At 43.5% G+C, this 25,061-nt stretch overlaps 1 protein-coding gene across 1 annotated transcript; it reads right to left on the reverse strand. All coding sequences in view use genetic code 11, as the record gives it.

The window, feature by feature from the left end:
- Positions 1 to 1,828: 1,828 nt before the first annotated feature.
- Positions 1,829 to 24,785, reverse strand: EGR_05701 (Rho GTPase-activating protein 20; the record flags this gene model as incomplete). Its single annotated transcript, XM_024494950.1, has 16 exons — positions 1,829 to 3,044; positions 6,818 to 6,866; positions 7,389 to 7,750; positions 8,702 to 8,811; positions 10,292 to 10,456; positions 11,143 to 11,558; positions 13,212 to 13,385; positions 13,470 to 13,539; positions 15,941 to 16,051; positions 16,256 to 16,339; positions 16,969 to 17,047; positions 19,555 to 20,084; positions 20,382 to 20,487; positions 21,435 to 21,502; positions 21,814 to 22,053; positions 23,922 to 24,785. The coding sequence occupies 16 exons, from the start codon at positions 24,783 to 24,785 to the stop codon at positions 1,829 to 1,831; spliced, it is 4,644 nt and encodes a 1,547-aa protein (XP_024350646.1).
- Positions 24,786 to 25,061: the final 276 nt, after the last annotated feature.

Below are 25,061 nucleotides of genomic sequence, written 5' to 3' on the forward strand. Positions count from 1 at the left end.
AGGTGTATTCAGGAGAGCTTCCGAGATTTCAAACACTCATTCAAACCGCCGAAAGCGAACAAACCAACTAGCTGGTAATTGTGCCCTAGTGAAACACCAAAAATACAGGAAAAACCTAAGCAAGAGCATTTGATCTGTCAAATCGAACTCGGGAGATTTGTGTCTTTCTCTTCCTCACCTACTCCTTCCTTTGTACAGCGCTATTAAGCTTGAAGTTGATGGAATTCAAAGGCGATTAGTCGCTTGATAAATGAGTAAGAAGGTACCTTCTATGAGGCAAATAAAGGAGGTTTTTTGGTCAAAACAGTAGGCTACTTAAAGTAACCTATTCTTTGCAACAATTGCGATGCGGGCCACTCAGGGTTTCACCATCATACCTCCACCGGGCGGCGCGGTCCTTGGACCATGCCAGAAGACCTCAAGCCCTTCTCTAGGTCGACAACACGTATTCTACCCGAGTATTATGCCTCCTTTCACCTTCGGGGAAGTCTCGTGGTGCTATGCACTTACCATTAAAAGCTCCCCTAGAGAGACACCACCCCACCGATAATTCCACTTCCATTGCAATATTTTGCGCCTACAAACAAAGAGGGAAGCAGATCCAGCCACCGTCGTTTCTTCCTCACTATTATTCTATTCTACTTCGTAGGTGATGGTCTACTTCCAGAGGAATGTTACCGATCGCTCAGAGAAATAGCTTCAGGCTAATGCGTGGAGGATGAGAATGAAGTAGTGTGGCAGGAACTCTTTTTCTCTCAGATAAGTTTTGGAAGTAATAATAGGACCTTCCTCCTACCCGGATATTTCTGCAGAGAAAGGAAATGCTCTCCACACCGCGTTGTATCGAGTAGATAGATCGCAGGCACAAGTGGTGAACAACGTTGTCTGTAGTCCACCAGCACACAAAAGGCGCACAGTATTCCGAGCATAAATTGCGGCGTAAGCATTACAAACCTTACAAGCATCTTCTCCAGCTTCGAAGCCGAGGCGACGGTCTTGAATCACATCCATTAACCTCACCCCCTACTTTATGAGGAGTCAAACAGGACAAGAGTAGAGGGTGCAAATAAAGGCGGTATTCTACCGACAGACCGACACAAACCTACCCTTCATAATGCAGTTAACGAAACAATCAAGTAGTACATGTTTCAACAAGTCAATGTAGAAAAATTTGTTGATTACCTGATAACGTACAAAGGTGCTGCCTCATCCTCGTGTTGATAGTGGAAGCCTGCCTGCGTGAACTTGACACCGCAAGATCCCCAAATTCTGATCTCTCCCAATTCAGCAGATCATTTAAGACTCCAGTTGCAGATCGTGTGGTAACCCTTCCCAAAACTTCATTCTACCTAAGCATTTGAGGGGCGCAATGGACAGAAGCAATCAGGTGGGATCCTTTAAATTCCAAAAGAGATTAAATGGTCAAGAAAATATGCAGTTTTAAAACACCAAATTTGTCGCGTTGATCTGCAGAATGACATGGGCAAGGCAACCTTTCACTAGGGGATAAAAACACCCACGCTAGAGTAATAAAAGCAACAGTATACAGTTAATAAAACATTGTATAATGAAAAAAAAATAATCACATTCGGGCGCGAATTCGTGTTGCAAAATGGGGGGAAGAAGGCAGAAGGGAGAGGGAGCTAGGAAGGTTAGGAAATCTGATAAACTAGCACGCAAATGAGCAAGAGGGGGGTAGGTCAGCCATGTCGATTTAGGTCATCACTATTACTACTACCAACATCAACGCAGTCCTCGTTTCCCCCATTCTCACGGTATGTACAAAAAAAAAGTTTTCCAGCAATCTCTTCACTCTCTATACAAGTGATCAGTTCGGTCCCAGGGTTGTCGAGGTGCTGGAGCCTGTGGAAGCGTGCGAGCTCCCCCGACTCAAATGTGTGCTTCCGCTACTGGTCGAATTCAGCTGATCGGGACTCACGAGACTTCCACGGAGCATCCAGTTCTTCAATCCAGTCTCGTTCATCACCTTCTTTTGCTCATAGATAGAACTGATCCGTCGACAGATGCCTGCTGGAACTTCGGGAGCTGCAGAAGTCTTCTGAAAGCCTGGAAACATCAGACACGACTTATCTTCAAGGTATATTGCCGTTGGACGTGGTCGAACGCCCGTCGGTTTGGACCTATCGATGGTGACATTCTCTGTAAAACGTCGAGCAAGAGGAGCCAAATCATTTGAAGCATTTGGATCAACTGAGTCATTTTTACCCCCCACTTCTGTGTAAAGTCCACACGTCCAACGTGTCTCACATCGATGATTCCTAGAGCTCATGCGTCGTGCGGCTACCGTGTTCCAGAAGAAGCACATTCCTCCTGGCTCCGTCCCGTACTCCAGGAACTGTGGCGAATCCAAATTCTGTGACTTCCTTCGAACCGTCATCTGCTTGTTCATCGGATGAACATCCACATCGCTGGTAGAACGCTTTAGGGTAGTGGTAGTTTCAACTTCCTTCAACTTTAATTTCGGTTGGTCAATAGCTACATCATTTGGAATAAGATTTAGACCTTCATAATCCTCACAAATATCTCCAATCATCAAGGGGCGAAGACTCTGGTCGCTGCCATTGACGGTGCATGAGCGAACAGGGCTGCGAGAGGGGTTTCGGCGACGTGAGAAGCTGCGTCTACGGTCAACGACAGTAGTGCCAGAGGAGAGCGTGTCCTTCGACACAACACCCATCTTTCTGCGTTGCTCATTCTGTGTGTGAGGAATCTGTTCGAGCAGACCAAAGGTGCGCGCCGGCAAAGGTGGAGGGCTGTAGGTGGCCAGAGCAAAAGTGGTACAGGCAGCGGGGGAGACAGGGCTAGGAGCGAAAGAATTGCTGGAGGTGCTCTTGTGTCGGTAGCGCGGGGGGATGGGGGGTGGTAGGTCAGCGCTTTCTTGGCTGTTGGAGAATTTGGAGTCCTTCTTAAGGGTTCGGAAGTAACGTTTGAGACCGTAGGTCATTTCAGAAGGCTCTTCTGCACTCGAGGAGCGAACTATCCAGGAATTACGTTTGTCCTTAGCCTGTAGCGGTTCCACTGATCTGAAACGGTGGAAATGTGGGTAGGCGTAAGGAAATTTACCCACTCGTGTAAGTGGATACGTGATTCCGTAGATTCAGGCACGTGAGTATCAGGGCTAACTTCGAGAGACTTCCTTTGTGTCACCAAAATCCCTTTCCATTGGAAGGACGATTACACCTGAACTTTTTGCAAACTGGTACTCCAAAACCTCATTACTTCTTAAGATACTAAAGGAGTATGAAATATGGCAGCAAATCGACACAAAAGGGAGCAAATTAGGGTCCCGTATGAGTGTAGTTCTATCGTCTGGGGTATTTTCAGTTTCTTCTTTTGCTACTATTCATTGTTCACGTTGTATCACAGGTAGATGTGGATTCTATTAGTCTGTCTGTTGAAAATGTCCATGGATTCAATCCTGCACGCCAGATACATTACTGCCTCGTTATTTTTCGTGTGGCAAGAGGGAGGCAGAAAATATTGTTTACGTATGACATCAAGCAATATTTCAACGTTACGGAGAACAGTTTTCTCACATTTTTCAAATTTCCCATGACTGAGTCATTCGATGAAACATTAAAGCAAACTTTCAAAATTCTTTCAATGCTTTTAAGTAACGCATCGGATTAACGCCTGCGGTGGAGGAGTTCAAAGAGTGAAGCAAGATTGCTGCCAAAAATTAGAAGTGTGGATTTCGAGAACAGAAAAACAATCAGTAATAATAAATTCAGATGGTGAAAATGGTGCCCTAAAATATTCTTCACCCCCTTGAACGTAATGATAAGTCACTTTTCAATTGAGGGAATAGTTTAACATGGTTAAAGCCAGTACATGTTCCCCGCCAGTAGGATTAAAGAGCTAGACCACCTCGAAGTGCCTTTCAACACGCAACACTTTCCAGCACATCCAAATGGAAAGGTGATCAGAGAGAGCTATGAAGGTGAACTGTCAACTGCATGACATAACGAGGTGTAGCACTTGCCAACATGAGAAAGCAACACTTAGTAATATGGAATTTAGGGGAGCCAGGATGACAAGCTAAAATACGACCTGTCTACTAGGAGATAGTGTATCGTGGCAGCTAAACCACCCCTGTCGTAATGAATGAGGGCTCATGAACATTTTTTGATAGATAAAGTGCGTACGTACCGCCCCCTCATGTGATTGGCTGTCCAGTAATCAACAGACTCCTCGAAGAGCTATGACGAACTTCAACAGTTTAAAACACCTCTGAATGGTGAAATGGGAAAAAGAAATTCGCATTATACGAGGAAAATCAGTTAGGCGAATTCATACGCAAATAAGCAAACTTAGGAGCGATATTTTCACGCAAAAAAAGAGACTCCTTATCCCATTGAAACCCTGGCAGCTTTCTAGATCACCTAGTGGCTGACACTTATCAATGTCATTGACCCGCATTGGCACTAAGTACTTGTACGAACTCCGAGAGAGGGGGAGTGAGAGGGAGGAGACACTTCTACACCTAACGACCCCAAGAAACGATAAAGAATAGGAGTTAGCTGGACAAAGGGAAAAGCCCAAATACTGTCTTCGAAGGGTTAAACATGACTATTGGAAACATCTCAGGTGGTTTAAGACATGCGGTTCAGTAAAAATGGGCGTGAATGCGTCACAAGGAAAGCCCCTTTCAAATCTTTGTACCCTGTGCGTACCACTTACTGCTATAGCTCGACTCTCAAGAGTAGCAGGAGGTAAAAAGAGGGCAAAGCCGCAGCAGCATCAAGCACGAAGCCCAGTGGGTTTTTTATCTCTAATTCTCACAAACCCTGTGCCCTCTCTTGTGTGTGTGAGAAAAAAATGGTTGTCAAAGTACAGGGTGGTGGCTTTGAACGCGGAGGAGAGGATGAAGATGTGCGATTAGGCTATGTTGGTAACGCAACACCTCGATTGTCTTACCCAAGGCCGACGGAACACACATGACGTGTTCTTCATCCCCTTCCCCTAACTAATTACACCAACTCGTGTCACAAATAGATGGGTTGAACTTAAACCGCTAAAAAAGGTGAAAGATGGTTTTGGTTTGCTGATGATTGCATCTGTTTAAGCTTTTGAGTGGTAGCAGCAGCAGCAGTTGGACTGACCAGTTGGGTAGTGGAAGCTTTGGTGTTATATTAGAGGGTTAAAACGCTTAACGACCAGGTTTCTCCTCCGACTCCAGCAGCAAATGTGGTAGCTTACTGCCTGGGAGTGTACTATGTGCTACAAGAAAGTGACAGTCAGTTGAGTGATGCCTGAAATCCAGCCAATGTGGAGGGAGGAATGATCAAACTAATTGGCCGAACTTACGACCGCACATCACCAATCTGACATCAACTAATCGCTTCGAACACCTACCAGATGGTTTAGCATACTAAGCTACCAGTTGAGGAAACTGGACGTACTGATAAAAGCAGTGCATCATTAACAAAAGAGGTAGACATATGTAATTTCTCTAGGAAAAGAGTTGTGAAAACATCAAGGTAACAACTGGTCAAGAATGACAGGAAGTTGCTTTCGAACATAATTTGAAATAGCTGTCATACATTTTATTATTGAACAAAGAGGCAGTATTCATAGTAAAAGATGGAGAGGGGATGGGATTTTTGGTTACATTTAACTTTTAAATACCATCAACAAAGCTGACTGGTATGAAAGGGAGAAATTGCTGAGGTGGTGATAAAATCTGCCTCTTTTCAGCAGTTGAAAGTACGCACCTATTTTAACAACGCAACACGAGACGAATGTATTTTGTGCCATCACTGGCGAGAGACAATGTCACATGGTGAGGCGTATCAAGTGATTTTGCTAAAATTTATTCGAAAATGCTTTCCGAACTGCCCCCGCTATAAGATATTATTGCATAGCGTCAGGGTCTTGACGATAGTTCTGTCAGACCATCCCAATTTCGTCGCTTGAGGCATCTCGACGATGGAAAGCTGTCTAGTTAAACCAGAGCTACCATAAGGTAGATGCTAAACAGGATGTCTGTGCTTGTACAGCTGAAATACTAGCATGTGGTCAGCTGGGAAGGGAATTGCGATGAATAAAAAAAGAACACCACAGTAATGAAAGACACACCGCAAGATTTGGTACGCCTTCAAACTGCTCAAAGGCGGTGATAGTGATGATCGCGATGTGCTATAAGCGAGCAAACGGCGGTTGGTTGAATGGGGCTGGTATCGCACAACACCGCAAAAATGCAACAAAATCATATTGAAATAGAGTCACCAATCCTAAGGACAAGATAAAAACGCTAATTCACTTTATGAAAGAGATAGCAACGTCTAAAAGAGGAATACCACATGATCAACAGCTTGCCCGGTGACCCGTGAGGATAGAACAAAGGGGGCGAGAGGGGTTAGGCGCTTGAAAGGAAATAATTGTTGAGCGTTCTCTAAGAGAGATTCCAAACATGCACCGATGCTTTGATGTTCTTCGCTAGAAAATGTGCACAATAACGGGTTTTGGAGCACGAGTAATGGAACATAACTGGCGATCTGCGAATCACCCCATGGAACAAAAACAATTCTCGTAGATGCTTATTTATCATTTCACAACCATCTTTTCAACCACAATAACCGTTTTTTGTTTCGTTAAATTTATTAGAGGATGTTTTAGAGAGCATGTCAGTCCAGGGTTAGCTAGAGGCTACAGGCAACGCGAGGTTAAGCTGATTCGTCCATTCCAAATCAACTTTATCTGCATTGTGAAAAAGGGAAAAGAAAGTCAAAGTTGATGGTGACGCTGAGACCGGGTCATAGGTCATGTGTTAGGCTTGAGACAAGCAGCCTCTTACCTGGGACTTCCCAATGCACCATTCGAAGACGTGATTTCCTTAGGTTTCTCTAAAGCAAAAGAAAGATGAGTACTTGGCATACATCTGTAACCACAGTTGGATCCTGAGCACGTTCTCTACCAGAGTCAGACAGAAGTGACGCTCGAATTTCTTACCTTGAGACGTGTAAAGTGCGAACTAAATATCTAGTCGTCCACAGTCCACCATCAAGTAGGCTTGTCAGTAGGAAAAAGGACTTATTGGGATGGTTATGAGCCAATATTACACAAATCCATGACTATAATACATCCGGTGGTTAATTTTAGCCAAAAAACTCCTTAGTGCTGAATGTGATAAGGAACTCACTTGTTGAATAAACCTAGAACAGGAATTTCCAGTAAGGGAAACCGAAACGCTTTAGTCAACTAACAATAGTCATTTTATTTAATCATGCAATCATTTATCCGTCTAGCACGGTTTCATTAATGAAAGCTTTGTTGAGGATAAGTTTCAATTGACGTCTAAACATTCCAGGATCCTGACACTTTTTGATGAACAGTAAACCTTCATTCTTGGCTTCAGTCAGACTTACGCTCAGGTAATTCCAGAATGCTGATTCCTTCGGGTGGAGGCTTTGTTGACGTCTCCCCAGGTGGCATCATTTGGCCCCAGATCTCGTCGAAGAAAACGGAGAGCTTTTGGCGGAACTCAGAACTGCGCAGACAGTAAGCATCAGTGAAGGGGCCAAGGAGGCAGGCCACCACGGCGACGCACATTACGCTGTCCTCAAAGCTGGGTGCAGCGTTCGGACGCTCGAGGAGATTTGGACCCCACACCGTGGACAGAGCGTCCACAGACATCTTGTTGGACTCCTGGTTTACTCGTATTTGAGCCAGGGTGAAGAGGAGGAAAGTAAGTAGGGATTGGTTGATGTCAGGGAGCTCTCGCAGCATCCTGGAGTGGAGGAAAAATAGAATTATTGACCTATTCGAATTTAAGGCTCTTGTGTGGTGTTTGGATCTTTTCACGCTGATGGCAAGGGCCTCTACTTACGTCATTTCTGCTAATATTATCGCAGCTCTTCTTTACATCGACAACAATGCTACTTTTTTAGGAATGACTCAGGGCACTATATTGGTGGTAGTGACAAAAATGTGGTAGATATAGCCGGCTCAACAAGTCTTATGCCGTAATTAGTCTACGAAATGCACTAAGACAGCCAGGTTTGTAAGTCTTTCCATTCTGAAGAGTCAACGTATGATCTTCACCATCCTCTCATTGTTGCCTTCATTCCATCTGCCTGGTTATTTTGATGGTCCACGATGCAGAGCGATGACAGAAGAGGGTGGGTTTATAAGTGATAAGACAGACCTTTTCTATCACCCGTGATTTCGCCCTCCTACTGTAGACATGGCAGAGGTTTGCTTGTGCCAACTCTACACTTTTAGCCCCGTAGCACTCTTCAGGGGCAGCCAATGCGCAAAACTGATGGCAACGCGTTATGGGTACGCACACTTACATTCACCCCGCCTCGTCGATACAAGAGCGCAGAGTGACAACCGCATGCATTCACTCAAAGAGAAAGGAGTAAGAAATGTGCTAAAGCGGTTATTCTCATGACAAATTAAAGCACGATAATTGGATTAAAAGGGCTAACATGTCTATCAGTAAACAAAAATAAACCTGGGATCATGAGAAATTATAAATGCGAGAATACAACCATTGACTAACAAGGACATTAGCATAAACGCAAAAACACTATAAAAACGAGCAAAAAAACCCACGCTAAAAGGAAATAATCATGAATTTCATTGCCTTTGAAGACTGCTTTTGTGTAGCTGTGTGTGGGTGGACTTGATGGAACGATTGGTGACCTTGAGGGGGGAGTGGGATGAAGTGACTCACTTTTTTGCGTAGTTTGCAATCTCCTCGTCCGTCTTCAGGGTAGTCATTTTGCACCAGTCGTCCCACTTCTCGTCAATTAGGAGGTGGCCAGGAATTTCCTTGAAATACTTCTACGGTGAGGAAAGGAAGAGATGTTGTCGCGTTTACTTGGTACTGCTCTAACGGGCAAATCGCCACACCAAACATCCATGTTATACATTCACTCTTGCTACCCACAGGGTTAGTTGAGCCCTAATACAAACTGCTCAAATATGGCACTAAGACTTACACTGCCAAAATGACCAATTCAACTGCTACGGCTCAACAACGAAGAAGGCAAGGATCCGCAGACCACCAGAATCCTACTTCCGTGTGACCTTTTTAAAACCAATTAATCAGTTTGTGATACGATTCGGTGGGATGGGGCTAGCTATCATAAACAAGTAAAGAACACACGTTATGTATTTGTAACGAGCAAGCTCAGACTAGGAAATCGAAGTTCAATTCACAGGACAAATTTCTACGCCTTCCAGTGTAGTCAGTCACCATCAAACACCTTTCGGCAAGCGTAAAAGTGCCTATCAAAAGTCAAAACTTCTCAACTCATCACTAAACACTTTTGTTGGCTGGCGTTTTGAACCGCCCACACAGTAGTACTAATTTCACAGTGGAATTCGTATCCAAAAATAACGCCTTTTTATCTACTCAGAATTTCACGAGTTTGCACCAACTTGACAAAGCAAAGCGTGTAAACTAAGGAACAGTGACAAGCACGGAGAGAAATCATCATAGTTAGACGTTATACAGCTACAAGCTCTCAGAAAGATTGAAAGTTTGTTTTACCTATTTATTAAAAAGGTCCCAAGATCCTCTTGATGAGAAAAATGCACAGTGAAATGTCTTAAGCGATTCAACCATTCACAAGAATTCGCGAGGAAGTATTCCGAAACATCGTAGGGTTTTGATAGAACGTATATCCACTGCAAGCAAATTTTAATATTGAAAATTACAAATAAAATTGACCATTTTCAGTTGATATGTCACTGGTAGACTTTATCCAAAGCCTTGACTAGACTCGACGAAACTTCCAACAGCCCGAGCTACTACCGATCGATGTGGATGTCTGAATAATGCGTTGAAAGAGTGGTGGTCGCCGAATCCAGGGGAGAGTGTCAGATTCATTTAACCACTATCAAAATGACCGGCATAGAATTAAATTCTAGAGATTTCTACTCGTTCCATCGGTCAAACTCTACCCAGATTAATCTATTTGTAAATGTATATTTGCTCATCATCTGGTCATCTATACCACACCAGTAAATCCATCCTTTCCTCCACTTTGCATTCATCTATGGCTAATCTACCAATTTCTCAATCAAACCATGCCAAATTAACCTGTCTGCCCAGGATTCAAGTCTTCACCAACCACACATTCACATCTATAGATCTTTGCGTCCGCCTATCTCCATTTCATTCCTCGTCAATCTACCCATTTATTCACCTATCTGTCTAGCCATTCCTGTTTGAATCTACTAATTCCTAATATGCGCCCCCACATAAAACGATCTGCCTTTCTGTCAACCCTCCCCCCTGTCCTCTTCTCCAACTCACCTTGAGGATGTTGGCGGCATGGAGGGGCGGGCACTCCTCTGCCATGAGGGGATCCTCATTGGTATCCACGCGTTGAACCAGTGCCTGCAAATGCGATATCTGAACCGACCTACGGAAGATGCCCTCCGTGAGGCTGCCCTTGTAAAAGATCACCACGAAGAGACTCTAGATGACAAGGGAGATCAACAAAAAGGCAGCATAATTTTCCAATCACCGGAGACAATTATCCACTAGCGGATACTTATTTGTAGTACCAATGGAAAGGCTAATGCTCCCCTGCAAGAATTTAGAAACGAACAAGAAAACTATCTACTTTTATATCAAGCTTAGTCTTAAGAGCTTTTTGCCTCAAAAGCAGTTGATCGGCGATAAAGTAGGCCTTTAAAGCGCATAACTTTGCGGAGACAACCACGTAAGAGTCTGGATGCGTAAGACTTGCTTATTCCGCACCAAATGCTCCACAGGTTAGTCCCTAACTTATGCTGGGCGTGCGCAAACATGATGGATAAATGGATGGGTGGACGGATACAGGATGGATGGATGGATGGGAAACGGGATAGACCATGAGCAAATAAACCAGAAACGGATGGATATGCAAGCGAATACATGACCTCATCATTTACCTTTGCACGTAGCTCTAAGGAGACTGATGGTAAACAAAAACCCATCTTAGCAGGACTTACAATATGTTCAACAACATTTGCGAATCATACAGCCCTCAGATTTGCCATAATTGGTTAACATAGGCCTAGGTAATCAATTCCGTTCTCTTAATCCAACTTCTTCCCATGTTGCCTGATCAAGGCATATAAACAAACTTAAGAGAAGTTTGAAAAATCGTCCAGACACACCATCACAGACATGGAGACCCGACAATCGGGCCAGGCCTCCTTCGGCAGCCTTCCAAAGATGCCAAACTGTTGGGAAGATGAGTCCTTATCATCTTCCTCGTTGTCATTTCCCGCGGCGAACATACTGCTTCGAGATAGATAAAGACGCAGACGTGAACGAGAACGACCCTTTCCGCCGGCACCGACACCACCACCACCACTACCACCGCCAGCAGCACCAGAGGAAGGGCTGAGATTGTGCGAGCTCTGCGACAGACCATGGAGGTGGGGAGTGCGATGGGTGCGGTTTGTATCGTGGTTAAGGATCGATTTCGAGCGATCCACCAGGTGTGCGAGGGGTTCGAATGCGTCGTGATCCATAGAGATGGGAAAAGAGCAGACGACACCATTACTGCTTGTGCTACTATTATTGCTGTCTGTGAAGGGGAGACAAAGAAAAGTACAAACAAATTTAAATGGCAGTCTAATTCTTCGGTTTACTTCGTCTTTATGCATTCTCGTTCTCCTCTTCCTAGGAAATGTCTCTGGCACAAAATCAATGCGCCTGAAATGTTGGAGTCTGGTGGATTACTCGTAGAAGTGAAAATTGACATTCTCATTTTTCCCGCGAATATGTGCTATTGTCATTGGTTTGGTGGAGGAGAAAACAGAAGAAAATCCTAAAAACTACTCTTCATCGTCGTCATCGTCTTTGATAGTTGCTAGAATGGTAGATATAAGTTGAGCCCATCAGATAGTCGGGTAGATGATCCCAATGATGTCATTGTATAGGAGGGGGTTACAAATGGATCTATTCAAAGGAGAGTCTTCAGATCATCGGCAATGCTGTCTGATGCAATTTTTTGCCTTAATATTCCAAAATTATGAGGGGGGAAAGGTCACTTTGTATCAACTCTCTGTAGATACACCACCTCCTTCGAGGTTTCATCGTGGATATTAATAGTCACTGCTCGTCTACGATAGCTTTAAAGTCCAAATATCTAGCTCAAAATGGTCTTTTCTTGGGTCCCTTAAATATGTGTGAAGGGTCTCGATAATGCGTTTTGCGTCTTTTAAGTCTGTACTTGTTCAAGCGCAAACTAACATTCTTCTTGATAGCTAACTAGCTTTCTAGCTAAGTAGCTAGTCAAATTACCTGCCTACCTTTCGTAGTTTAAAAGTACCACTGTGCAGTCACGCAACTACGCTCAAAACGCGTAGAATGAAAAAAAAGAGAGCATTTATGTTACGAAGTAAAGGACTAAATTCCCTTTTTCCTATTGAAAGCACTCCATCCTACCTTACTTTGCTATTCCACGTGGATTTTATACAATCAGATTTAGCCTTTGGCTTTGCTTGAGGCACTAATTTAGGTTGTGATGCCTCTGTGCTATTTCAGCTTGAATATTTTGTCCTCAAATGTCTCTTCCGGCTCGCGCCTATTCTTCTCCTAAGTGGCCTAAGACGCGTCAAATGTAAAGGTTGACGATGTCAAACAAAAAGGCTGAAAGTGAGCTTGAAACGGCTTCTATTGTCCAATCTTTTAGACATAGAACAGCTTTCCATCAAGTGTATAAATCAACCCGTCAGACTTTCGCATTTGAAGGTATTTAAGTCTTCTAAAAAGATGCTGAGTTTCACCGTTTAGTTGAATATGTCGGCTCTTCGGCTGCCGATGCCTCAGTCTCCATTCATGGACATTCAGACCTTCAGTGAATTAAAAGGTCAAACAACGCTTTCACCAAAGCTACAAACCTTGCACTCCAAAACTGTCGCCATAGTGAGTGGTAACTTCAATCCATCACGTCGGAGCCTTTACACTAGACCTATGGCCACTACTCCAAAGAGAAATATCCTAAAAGTGTCACCAGAGCTCTCAAAATGAAGTTGGCTAGAATTCAACCAAAGTAGCTTAAGGGTAGAGGTGTATTTTAATAGACTCTTAGAGTCATCATGTAATCAAATACTGGTCAATTTGCATGTAATATTGTGCCCTACTAGAAGACCCTATAGCCACTATAAACGCAACTAGGGGCTTGTTTAAGCAAACTACCAACGATTAGCTTGCAAAAAATCCCTTTCCTCCTTACCCCTAATGGTGAAGATCACCGGAATTCGATCTGGGGTAAGAGGAAAGGCGAGGTTTCGGGGTGTGAAGCTGCAGTCCGTCTGGTCAGTGGAAAAAAGATCGACCACCTCGTCAGTTGCCTTTTCACCGGTCAGGGTGATCACGTACAGCGTTAATAGGAAGGGTCTATCCTCATCTAAGTGGAAGAGAGAGAGGAATGAGATACAGTGAGGTAAAATGATGGGAAGCAAAGCTCGCAAGTCATTCCAACAATGAATACCTGAAAGAGGGAGCTCCAAGCTGCCACGAATTGGATCAACAAAGGAAACGGCTACCTCGGCGTCGACCTGCTGACATTGGGAAGGAGGAAAACAGGACAGCAATAAGCTTTCTCGAAGCTTGATCTCAGTCTTTATCACCAATCTTATCTACCGTTATTTTCACTCATCCAAAGATTGGTAGATAACCACGTTATAATAAAATCGTTCATTTAAAAATCCGTTTATCAGAACACCGGAAAAATTCAACCTGTTTGAAATTTGAGGGCGATAAATAATGCTGTGAGTAAATCGGTTTTTCCCCGTTTCACCTTCGTGCTCGGGTAGCCTTGAGGTTGCGTGCTTGTGTGCCTTCAGTATTCCACGCAATACTGAGTGACTGTTTGGGTTCGGCAGTTTTGTGTGCATGTGGTGTGCGCACAACCTCTTGGAATTTGCACACCTAGTGTGTTATACGAGCCGGATGACACAAGCACAGAGAGGGTCAACTCGCGAATTGGGTCAGCGGAGAGCGAAACGCTGAATTCGATCAGTCAACCATTACCCAGCCACTAACGTATGTGCTCGTCTTTTCATCAGTCAAAACAAATGCATTCATGAGCACTGACGGGCTTGGTCACGAAACCAAAACAGAACCGCTTTTAGCTCATTAGGAAGGAAATGTTTCATCTGGATTTTGGAAATAATATGGGCAAAAATGTGAATAGAAAAAGGAGAATGCAAATGAGATTAACCACGGACAGTTGATTCCCACTGACATCGATGGTGTTGAAAAGGAACCGATTTGCAATAAAGGAGAATCATTTGTACATAAACTTATCTTCAAACGCCAGAGCAGCAATGTACCACCTTCAAGAAGCCAGTCACGGTTCCACGCACAACGCTTTGAATTGGTAGCAACTTTTGGAACCTCGCTGCACGCCGTGTACCAAACAATGGCCAAGTCTCCAAAGTACGGATGCACTGCCTGCAAAAGCTCACTTTTTGTAGCTTACAACGAAGTCGTCAGTAGAGAATTGTATTGTTTGACTTCACATATCGACATGATGCATCGCCGTCACCGCAGACACACACACACACCCATCTTGCAGTGAATTAAATGGTACAAAGTTGGCGTCTTCCAAAACCACCACTGTATGGCGTATTTCATTTTTTTGCCAACTTCACCCCATGCGAAAGTCAGCTGATACTAAATCACATGCATTTAGCAGAACACAGCAAATTCGCCTGTCTCTTAGACAGGACGGCATTTGGATGCAAACAGTACAAAGGAAATTAATGATATTGCCAATCACTGGAATTCAAAGTTACTTAATAGGAGGAAGAGGAATAAGAGTAGTCCCTTCTCTTGGGTAATGATGTTTTGAGGTGGCGTGCAATATGGAGGGAACGTTTTCAGTCCTCCGCTAACACTAGTCACTTAGCCCATACCGCCATCAGGGGTAACTCAAGTGGCAAAACGGTATGGCACCAGAAAAAGGCAGCTTTCAGTTATGCTTCGAAGAAGGCTTATCTTCAAATGGATCGGCTAATCACCATGTCAATGCCTTGGAAATAAGGAACCATGTGCCAATGGCTAAATCTATGGCGTAGGTTCACGACAGGAAGGATCGCTAATACTAGGTCAACTTTGAGCATCTACCCCTGTCCCAAGTTATGTAACATGACTGAAGGTGTTTAACCTCACAACGGAAGCGTTAAGACGACTAAGACGAGATGTAAAAAGGTGGGCGTTAAAGACTTAGCTCGCTTCAGGATCTACTGTGAATTAATAGTCGGCTGGACAGGGGCAAAGTCGTCCGGTGAGAAAAGATGTCCATCACCTAACCTTAAAAAGGAGAAATTCAGGCTAAGCCAAATTTTACGCAGAAAGAGAAATAAGGGAAGGCCAAGAAATCGTGAAATTACTTGACATCATCCGTTAGATCTTGCTGTGAACATAGAAAATGTGGGATAAAATCCTTAGAAATTTAAAAACTGAAACAATTTGTATGAAAAGTTAACGTCTTGTCGTATAAACTAAGGTATGATGATTTATTATTAACGCAAAGCCGAGACTAGCCCAGACAAATGAGTAGGTAATATAAAAATGACAAATGATAAGACCTTATAACGAAACTTTGGGAAATGAGGCTTTATTTTGGACAAATACTTCTACGGAAATCGAATGGCGCGTAAAGTTTGCTCACTGAAGAGCATCAGACGACCTTTGTCAACCGAGTGTGTAACAGATAAACTCCATCGAAATCTTCAGGCTGTACCTCTTTTGGTGGATACAACGGCCTTCTCAATGTGACGGGAATCGGCACATCAACTCCAGTCCAAATCCAAGATAATGTTCAGAACGGGACGGAAAGCATTTGGCTTCGACAAACCGCCCTTCACACCCTTCTCTGAGTCAATCACAAATCTACTTACAGATCCACATGCTTTGTGACTTGAAAGTAAATCTGGAAAATGTTCAACATCCGACCTTCGATAAGAGTATGGCCTCTTTCAACAGTGCTTTGAAGATAGATCCACCAGGCACTACGAATATTTGAATCTCCATGGATCGATCTAGGGTCATTTGCGAGAGGAAGGACTAAAAACACACACACTTTGTAGAGGGTAATCTTGAATGAGCTATCGAGTAATCAAGTGAGTGTTTTCAAAGCTTGCCAAATGGTTAATTAATAAGGTGTCGATTATGCATGCATGCAGGCATGCATACACCCCAACACCTTGGCTCCCGTATTAAGAGAGGCGAACCGAGGTAAAGTAGTGTGAGGTGGGAAGGAGGACTTACACCAATATTCCACGCCGTTAAAGCCCTTTCTTTCAACTCTCGGGTGGTGATGCTGGGACTCAGAGGAAGGTACTTGTGGACACACTGCAAGAAAAAAAAATAAAAACGGTAGTGTGGGGTGCTGTCTACTTTCATAACTGCATTAAGAAAAAGACAGAAAATATCATGAATGGTTCATCCCATGTTGATGAGTAGGTATGGAAAGATCGGAGCAGAAACTGAAAGCTTTGCGACAAAAGACGTACACATTGGTCAATGCACGCAAATCAAAGATTTGGAGGCGGCATTACCCCATCGCTTTCTGTAACAAGCACTTTTTGTCCAAGGCGTAGGCATCATTTATCCCGATTTCATTTTCATGTTTCTTACAGAAGTGGAGTATTGCATACTCTCAAGACAGTTAAGCCAACGGTTATTCATCACAGAATAAGTACATGTCCCCGTTCCAACAACCTTTTGAAGGCGCTGTTTGCCAAGATGAGGAAAATTTGTGTCCAACCATAAAAATCTACCCCATATTGCATCCTGATGTTGTGACAAAGTAATACTGCCCGATTTTATGGGCTAAATGAAGGGAGAAAGTACTTATAAAGTACACTTCTTACATTAACAATTTAGCATACTGGTTTACGACCATGATTTATGTAGTATCACTGATAAGGTGTGTACTAATCACAGCTTTATCGCGCTTTTTAAAGAGGCAAAATACTCACTTTTTCGGGGGCAATTCCGTTCACCACTTTGACTTGAAGTATTTGATTCGCGAAACAGCTCTGAATTTGTTCCATAGATCTGCAACAATCAGTGAAGAACTTGTTTAGGAGTGAATATAACAGCAATAAGAAAGCGAGAAGGAGTTCAAATAAATTGGAGCATTTAATCTGACAGGTGTAAAAGGCATGTTGCCTTGGCGGTAAGCACCTCGGGTTATATGGCGCGGATCTGTTGAATCCGGACCAGGAACTGTTAAGCTCGAGGGTGGACAACAATGGTAGTGGGTGCACGTGCGGTAGAAAAACCAAGTTTTTTTTTAGTAAAAGGTACGAAACTCCAGGCTGAGACCACCTACGCGATCAAACGACAGTGACATGACGTGAAGCCGTCTGTAGGTAAGACATTTGAAAGGATGTACCGACTCAAAGAGATTGCTCTTCTCGTATAAGCGAATAGGGATTCGTCTAACTGCAAAACTAATCCCCTTTTCTGATAATAAAAAGAAAGAAGTAATCTCTAAAAGGAAGAAATCAGCTTTCCAAACCAAAGCAACGGGGACTATAGTCAAACATTCAGTTTGCGTGCATGCATAAGAGAAGGCACTAATTGTAGATTTACTGAGTTCGTATAACTGAGGCGCTTCCATGTCACATCAACAGATTTACTACCTCAACTGCTTGTCAAAGCAAACAAACAGAGCTTCAAATAAACTCCTTTACCTTTTTTTCAATTTTGACCGATCTTCGAGTAAATTTTTCCCAATTTGGAGTGAATTACCGTTCTACTGAAAAAATTCCAACTCTAATCTCAGGTGAGGAACCAAGGCGGTGTCTTGTTGGAAAGATAAAGCTGTCGCCCTTGTCAGAACCTCAAAGACAAATCATGAAATCAAGATTTGTTTGCATGCCTCAGAAGTTGATTGTAGTGACCTGCTGAAGATAAATCGTCACTGGCATGCCTCAGCATGAATTTGGCAAGGGGGAATTCCAAGGCTTTGTAGAGAGAGCGTTGATTTTTGGATGTGGCTGGATAAATTACGAGAGCTTACCATTGTGTGTATTTACAGGGCGCGGCACCCATATTCCCCCTCTCCTTCCCCCAAACATGACAGAGAAGTATGGACCTCCGAAGAAATGGAGATGGTTAAGAAGTCCAATTGCAGACCTGATTTAAGAACTCACAAAATGATTCCACTGCCGATGCAGAAGGATTGCTCCAACGTTAGCTACCATAAACACGAACTCAGTGTAGAAACGCAGAAGAAGGTTAAAGTAAACCCATCGGACTATTTTGAATGTAGACAATGGATGGACGGATGGATACGGGGTGGGTAAAATATGCAAAAAAATTGTACGTTTTTATGATACAATAAAAATTTGGTAGCGGAATTCTTGAAATATCACATTTGCTGTCGCGACCACTGCAGCAACCTATTCTACAATCCAAGTGAGCCAAAAGTCAGTTATTAATACCACTTTTACAGGAAAAGAAAACAACCCAGCTCTAATCACTTCCTTTCCTATCTCGCTTTCATCACGAAACTGCTTCCTCCAGTTTCGATGCCACAAAAAGGTGATAATCACTTGGAGAAGTGTAGTCAAAGTGGATACAGCAGATGAGAATAGGGACTAGGCAGTATCCCTCCCATCCTATCCCAAAAGGAGGCGGTAGTGGTACGGGGTATTGCATCACATCGCCTTGTCTTTCTTCAAACCGATGAGCTAGTTTTGACTGTTTTGGAAGAGCCGGTTTCTCGGGCACAGATAGACCTCGAGTGTGCTGTATAGCTTTCAGTAGTAACAGAACTCAGGGCGAACAGTTTCATTTGCAGGCCCATACACAAGAGTAAAAAAACAATCCTGGGGAGGTGAAATTGTGTGCCTTAGTAAGTAGTATAATATCATCTTTCGCCTAACGCCTGCCGAATTGGAGTAAAAAATTAATCATCTCACACTAAAAATCTGTAAATCAACAAACGATCCAAAGTCTACGACGTGTTTTCATAACATAAAGTCAAGAAGAGGGAACTGACAGACCTTGAGGTCCACTGTCTGTCATCTTTCATTGCACGCTATGTGAATGCGACCCATTTGCTCAGCTTACATGGCTTTCCCTCTAGTTGATGTGGTGGTAAACAATGGTTTTCATAGTCACCGCTCCTAAGCGTCACCTCCACTAAAGTTATTAACGCGCTAACATCACATTAAATCAATTGATAAGCAGCAAACAATTCATCGTGATCAAGAATAGAGAATCTTTAAGAGCGCGGTGCGTCTATCATTGAGTAAATTACCGCCAGAATCCAATTCTTTAAACCATTTCCAACGGTGCCTTCTACTACAACACCTAATCCAAATGATGCACCAACATCACAAGGAGCTCCTACAACTTTGGAATTGAGTTAAACGCATTTCCATAGAGCAGACAAACTCGAAGCAACGAGAATTTTACCGAAGTATTCTATTTTATGAAGTCATATAGTGTGAGTTTAACTTAAGTTTCTTGGAGCTCGTAATTTGAATTACTTATGCAAGCAGCTCCGATACAAGAGTAACTTCAAATCTTCATTAAAAAAAACGACTTACGTCTGGAGATAGTTACGCCACTCGTTGAAAGAGCGCACCTCACTGAATACCAGCTGGCATCGATTGCCTGGGGGCCACCAGAGACTGAGTCCCTGCCTCGCCTCCTCACAACCCGACGCCGCGGAGCTATTCTCACTCCCCGCCTCCATCTCCTCCTCCGTGCTCGCCGCGGAGGAGATGCCCGAGGAAGAGGAGTACAGCACTGGCGGTGTCAACTTGATAATCGGCCCTCCGCCCACCAACTCGCAGCCGGCAGAGGAAGTGGTAGAGGGAGCAGAAATAGGAGTGGTGACACCAAGGAAAGTGAGAGAGAAACGGGCAAGAGTTTCAAAGACCCCTGGAGTCCAGTTGGGTGGTGGAGGGCTGTTGATGGCGGTGAAACCACCTGAGCTAGCGTTCCACTTGGTGTTGCTAGTGCTGCTGGCGGTAGAAGTCTTGAAGAGGCGGCATTTGGAGGCAAGGAGAAGACAGTCAGTACAGAGGAAGGCGCAGACCTCCATGGGACTCTCCTGACCTTGGCATAAGGCGCTCTGTAGAAAAAAAGGAGGGGAAAGGAATGTCTTAATCTCTAGCAACGGAAAGAGGGGTTTCACTGTGCTGAGACGGGGGTATTTCCGTGACTTCTTCCTATTTATGGGTTTGAATATAAAAACTCGATTGTAATTGGAAAAGGTAGAAAGCCGGCTTAACTGACCACATTCAGAACTGGTGAGTTACAAAGTCGCATTTTCGTGGCACTGAGGTAAGAAGTTCGAGTTATTAAAAAAAGTACTCTGTAAGCAAAAGTATTTACTGGACGCATAACCTCAAGACGAGGCATAACTTACAAAAGTTGCAGTAGCTGGAGTTTCACAAAGGAATTTACGGTAGGCTGAAGTCTTCTGTGCCTCATTTGAGGCACAAGGCATTGTGATTGGTAGGAGATTCTTCAGTCTAGAATTTGACAGGAAGAATTTGCAGATGAGTAACTGAATTGACAAATGATCACAAAAAAGAGAATTCCTTTCGACGAATCAACCGATTCGGCACATCCAAAGTATTGTCGCTCGTCCAAAAATCTTTTATTCCCGTAAATCTACGTCGTGAAATCTCTAATAGGCCTTAGTCGAAAGAGTTGCGTTAGTTTCTCCGTTGTTATGTACTGAAAAATATTAGGTTTCACAATTTTTTTTAATGAATAATCTTGATAAACGAAGAAAGAGTAGGATTGCGTCTGTTATCGCGAAGTGACAGCTGTCACAAATGGCACCACTACTAGCTTTTCAACTCCTGCAAAAAAAATATGATTTAAGGATTGCGTGGATTAGGTCGAAAAGTAGAAACTTTGTCAGGTTTTGTGTTGAAAGAAGAAGTACAGGAGAACCGTCCAACTCAAATCGGGATTTCCGATTTTTTACCCGTGAGAGGGGACACTGCGTGAGCCAATAAAGGGCACTGGCAACAGTAGTAGCGTCTAAAATCCACGGATGGCCTTGTCAACAGAAAATCCCAAGAAAACCTTATACAATGATGGGGCGCTCAGACACTCAGCAGTATGTCCTTCAGTGACAACATCTCCTGTGGTAGATTCCAGGTCGCAGCAGTCATTGGCGTGAACGAACGTCCAGTTCATGAAACCTCTGATCCTGGATTACCTGATGCGTGAGCTATCAGTTCACCGCAAAACATCAATCTTTCACGAATATTTACACTTGCAGCAAGTTTGCCACGCTGAAATATGTCCCAGGATTGATGGATCGTACCAAAAAATCTTTCTCTTTCACAGCTTTCCAGACATCAGTGAAACGTTGTAATAGTTACTTTTCAAATAAAACGAGGTGTCGATTTTCATCAAGAAATAAATTAAGAGGATGAAACGAAATGGTAAGCAACCGACTTACGAAAACAATCGCTCGTTGTGACCGGCTATCAAAATTGCGCTCACCGGGTTGCCACGAAGTTCATCCTTCTGAAATCAGAGGAAAGCCTAAATGAATGTACACCTTTTTCCCACAATGCAAGACCGATAAGTAATAAATTACGATCAAATGAAAAAATACCGAATTACCCCAGTAATGTCGGTTTTTCTCGCTTTGTATTCCCCCGTGGCACGTTGAAAACCACATTTTACCAAGATAAACCTACCAGCGCACCAGAATAGAGATTAGGCGCTACTAATTTAGATTTGGAAGCACTCTAAGCTTAAAGTAACTAGCACTCGAGTATTTGTGTTAATTCTGAGGTTGTGAAGGCCAAAATTAGTCCTACGACTCCACTCACCATTATGGCCATGAAAGCATCGCAAGCCTGAAGAAAGGCGGTAAAATCGGCATGGAGTTCCTTCAATTCGGCCTCATATTCACATTTCAGCGAGTTGCCTTGAGTAGTCAAGCGTCGTGAGTGTCGTCCTTTTCTAGCTGCCTTGTATTTTCGAAGTTCACTCTCGCAAGAACTCTTCACTCCCTTCACCCATTCGGCAGTTACTTTGAGCTCTGCCAGGTAATCGGAGACGCAATGGACCTGATAGTTGGAAAAGAGGGAAGAAACGTTCAATCGAATGAATCTAAACTCTACGGTGATGATGAATGCCTGCTAGTCATCTGGTAGTGTCAACAAAGTTGTTAACGGGTTGTCTACCTTTTTAACAAATACTGAGTACACATTGGTGTGGTAAAATTATTAAAAAAAGGGAATCTTCTTGAAGAATGTCTACTGTTCAACACAGAATATTGGCGATTTAAATAGCAGGCCCGTCACATCTTTAATATCAAGGTAGTGAACAGGATATACAATGACTTCAGTGCGCCATTGGGATGTCTAACGACAGAGATTATGCCCCTTAAGGGGACGCCCTTTTAACAAGTGTGCAATGTCTACGAAATGATTGTTTAAGTGCTTCCTGCTCATAGAGCGGTGCCAGAAACCTAGAAGACATGGTTACTATGTTCAGCATGTCCCATCATAACGCAAAGGCCGGTTTGGTCAGGGCCGACCGCCTACGCAGAAATTCATGAGAACACGTCTACTCGCCTCGTCGTGTGTAATGTACAGCGCATACCTAATGGCGACGCTGTCAGTGAACGCCTACTGAAGTTGCTGCCGTGTCTAATGAATGTCTAGTTCCTAATGTCTATGGCAAATGGAAAGCTTCTACAATACCGTCAAAATGTTCACCATTCTCGAAGTTTATGCCTGGAAATTGGATTTAAAAATATATTTAAAGTGAAAAAAACTATTATTGACCGTAGTTTTAAAGTACCAAAAGTGCATTTCGACTTATTTCTTGAGTAGATGGAAATGAAAGTGCTCAACCATCTTTAATGGTCTACGATCTTCAATGTAATTTAAAAGTTATTGCCCATAGGATGGAATGTTTACGGCTCTTTTGGGAATTATGCACAAGCATTCACTAATTCCGAATGCTTGCAAGGTATAAGTAGAGGATTGAGGAAAAATGATATTTACCGCCTCTTAAGAGTAGCAAATTTCGGTTTTCACCTACGAATTGACATTACTTCGACAAGATTTGGAGTTTAGCCTACCAAATATTTGTTTTTAGACAGGTGATCACCGATATGTCAAGTCAGAAGCCAGTAGATTCCACTCTCAAGGTATCACTACTTATTTCTAGTGAGTCAATAATTGTTAAATAATCATTGCCTGTCAGGGCTAGGTGAAACAACTGACGCCTGAAAATTAATGCAACAATTTTAACGATTTGATGACGATAACCAGTTCTTTTGTAAGTTTATTTCATACTGGCTAGAATTACCAACTCGTAAGAAAAGTTAATTATCAGCTCGTTACATTCGGGCGTGGTAGTCGTTGTTGTCAACCCACCCTAAAAGGAGTCCTTTTTCTTGTAAACCAATCAAGGCAGTTTACATAGTAAGGCAATAGAAACAAAGGCTAGATAAAAAGGATGGATTTGGATGTTTTTCAAGGTTCAATAAACACGTAACCTGAGAAGGGCATGAAACACGCGCTACGCAGTTTAAAATATATCCAATAATACCAGATAGAGAAAAAAATTTTATAGCTGAATAGGTCCAGATGCTTAGGGTTTCTTTGTCCAGTACACTCGCATTTGCTATCAAACACTCAAAGTAGCGTTTATGGAGGCCTGGTGAAGTAACAATTGCCTCCAGGCCATTCGGAAGACAAATAGTAGGCTTCGGTTTGCAAAAATCGACTCCATTACATCTACATGCACCCTTAAGATTGATGGTAATTGTTTGTAAGTTAATTGTTTTGAAAAAAAATTGAGTAATTGAAGTCACTGAAAGAAGTATGCACTCCGCTAGTTAGAAATACTCTACCGAATATTCCAGCTTATACCTTTCGAGGTGTTTTGAGAGAACGAATAAATGGTTCTCAAGAAAGCTTACATTGAATAAGTCGCCTCTTTGCATGCGACTGCATGTGGTCACCACAAAAGCCGGCGTAGACCAACGATCCTCCAAACTTCCAAAAAAGGTAATTTCCGTATTCTCGTAGATGTTGACAGAAGTTGAGGGACTGTCCATAAATTGGAGGAGGTTGGAAGGAGTCGAAGACAGTGGAAGGAGTCGTGATATGGTTGTCAGGAGGTTGGGTCGCCTTTCCCGGGACATGGAAGGCCGCCGTACCTTCTCCCAACTTCCTCCTTCGTAATTCCCATTTCCCCCTGTCCCGTCACCATCTCCGTCTGCGTCGCCTTCTTCGTCCTCTCCCCACAAATTCGACATTGAAATATCGATGAGTGAGCGGGATTTTATCGGCACCTGAGGGGATCCATTTGCCACATCTATTTCGTCGAAACCTCCGCCCATGGAATCCACATATTCTCCCAGGCCTAAGGGGCCCGTATACCCTTGTTTTCTTCCCGCATAGCTGGCTCGTTGATGCGGTGGAGGTGACGGGTTTTGATCCAGAGTTACTACTTTCCCCGAAGTAATTGGTGGGGCTGATTCTCGAGTTGCCGAGATATTCCTGTACCACTTGATGATTCGTGAAATGGGCATTAAGCCACCACCCCCACCGGCACCAGCATTATTACCCTGATTTCCACCGCTCTCCTTATCAAGCTGGGTCAGATTGTTGATACTTTTAGCACTTCGAGTGGGCATATCGATCCGTGAGCGTCGTAGACCGGCAGGAGTCTTGGCAAGGCCCTCATGAACCGACTCCACATTGGATCCCTTAAAGCGTCGTCTCCTGGCCCGATTCTCACGATTCCGCTCGTAATTCCTACCCACACTTTCTGTTGGCATCCTGCCGCCTAATTTTTGCTCTCTCTCTCTGATAGTCACGGTCGCGTGAAATGAAATGGTGAAAAGAAAGAAAGGGCGGTGAGCTCGTGTATGGGTTTGCCTGCTCCGGTTGAATCATCAACGCTCACACGGTTGAAGCGCGCGTTATAGGCACTAACAGCACGCATGTGCGTCAATGCCCACCCCGATGTGCGCTGTCATTGGCTGTCAGTCTGCGTGCGTGTGTGGAAGTGCAGCGCTTTGATGGGTGCACGCACCAGTGCACACGCATTTGCG

This window comes from Echinococcus granulosus (assembly GCF_000524195.1).
Source record: "Echinococcus granulosus chromosome Unknown EG_S00044, whole genome shotgun sequence".
Classification (NCBI taxonomy): Eukaryota; Metazoa; Platyhelminthes; class Cestoda; order Cyclophyllidea; family Taeniidae; genus Echinococcus; species Echinococcus granulosus.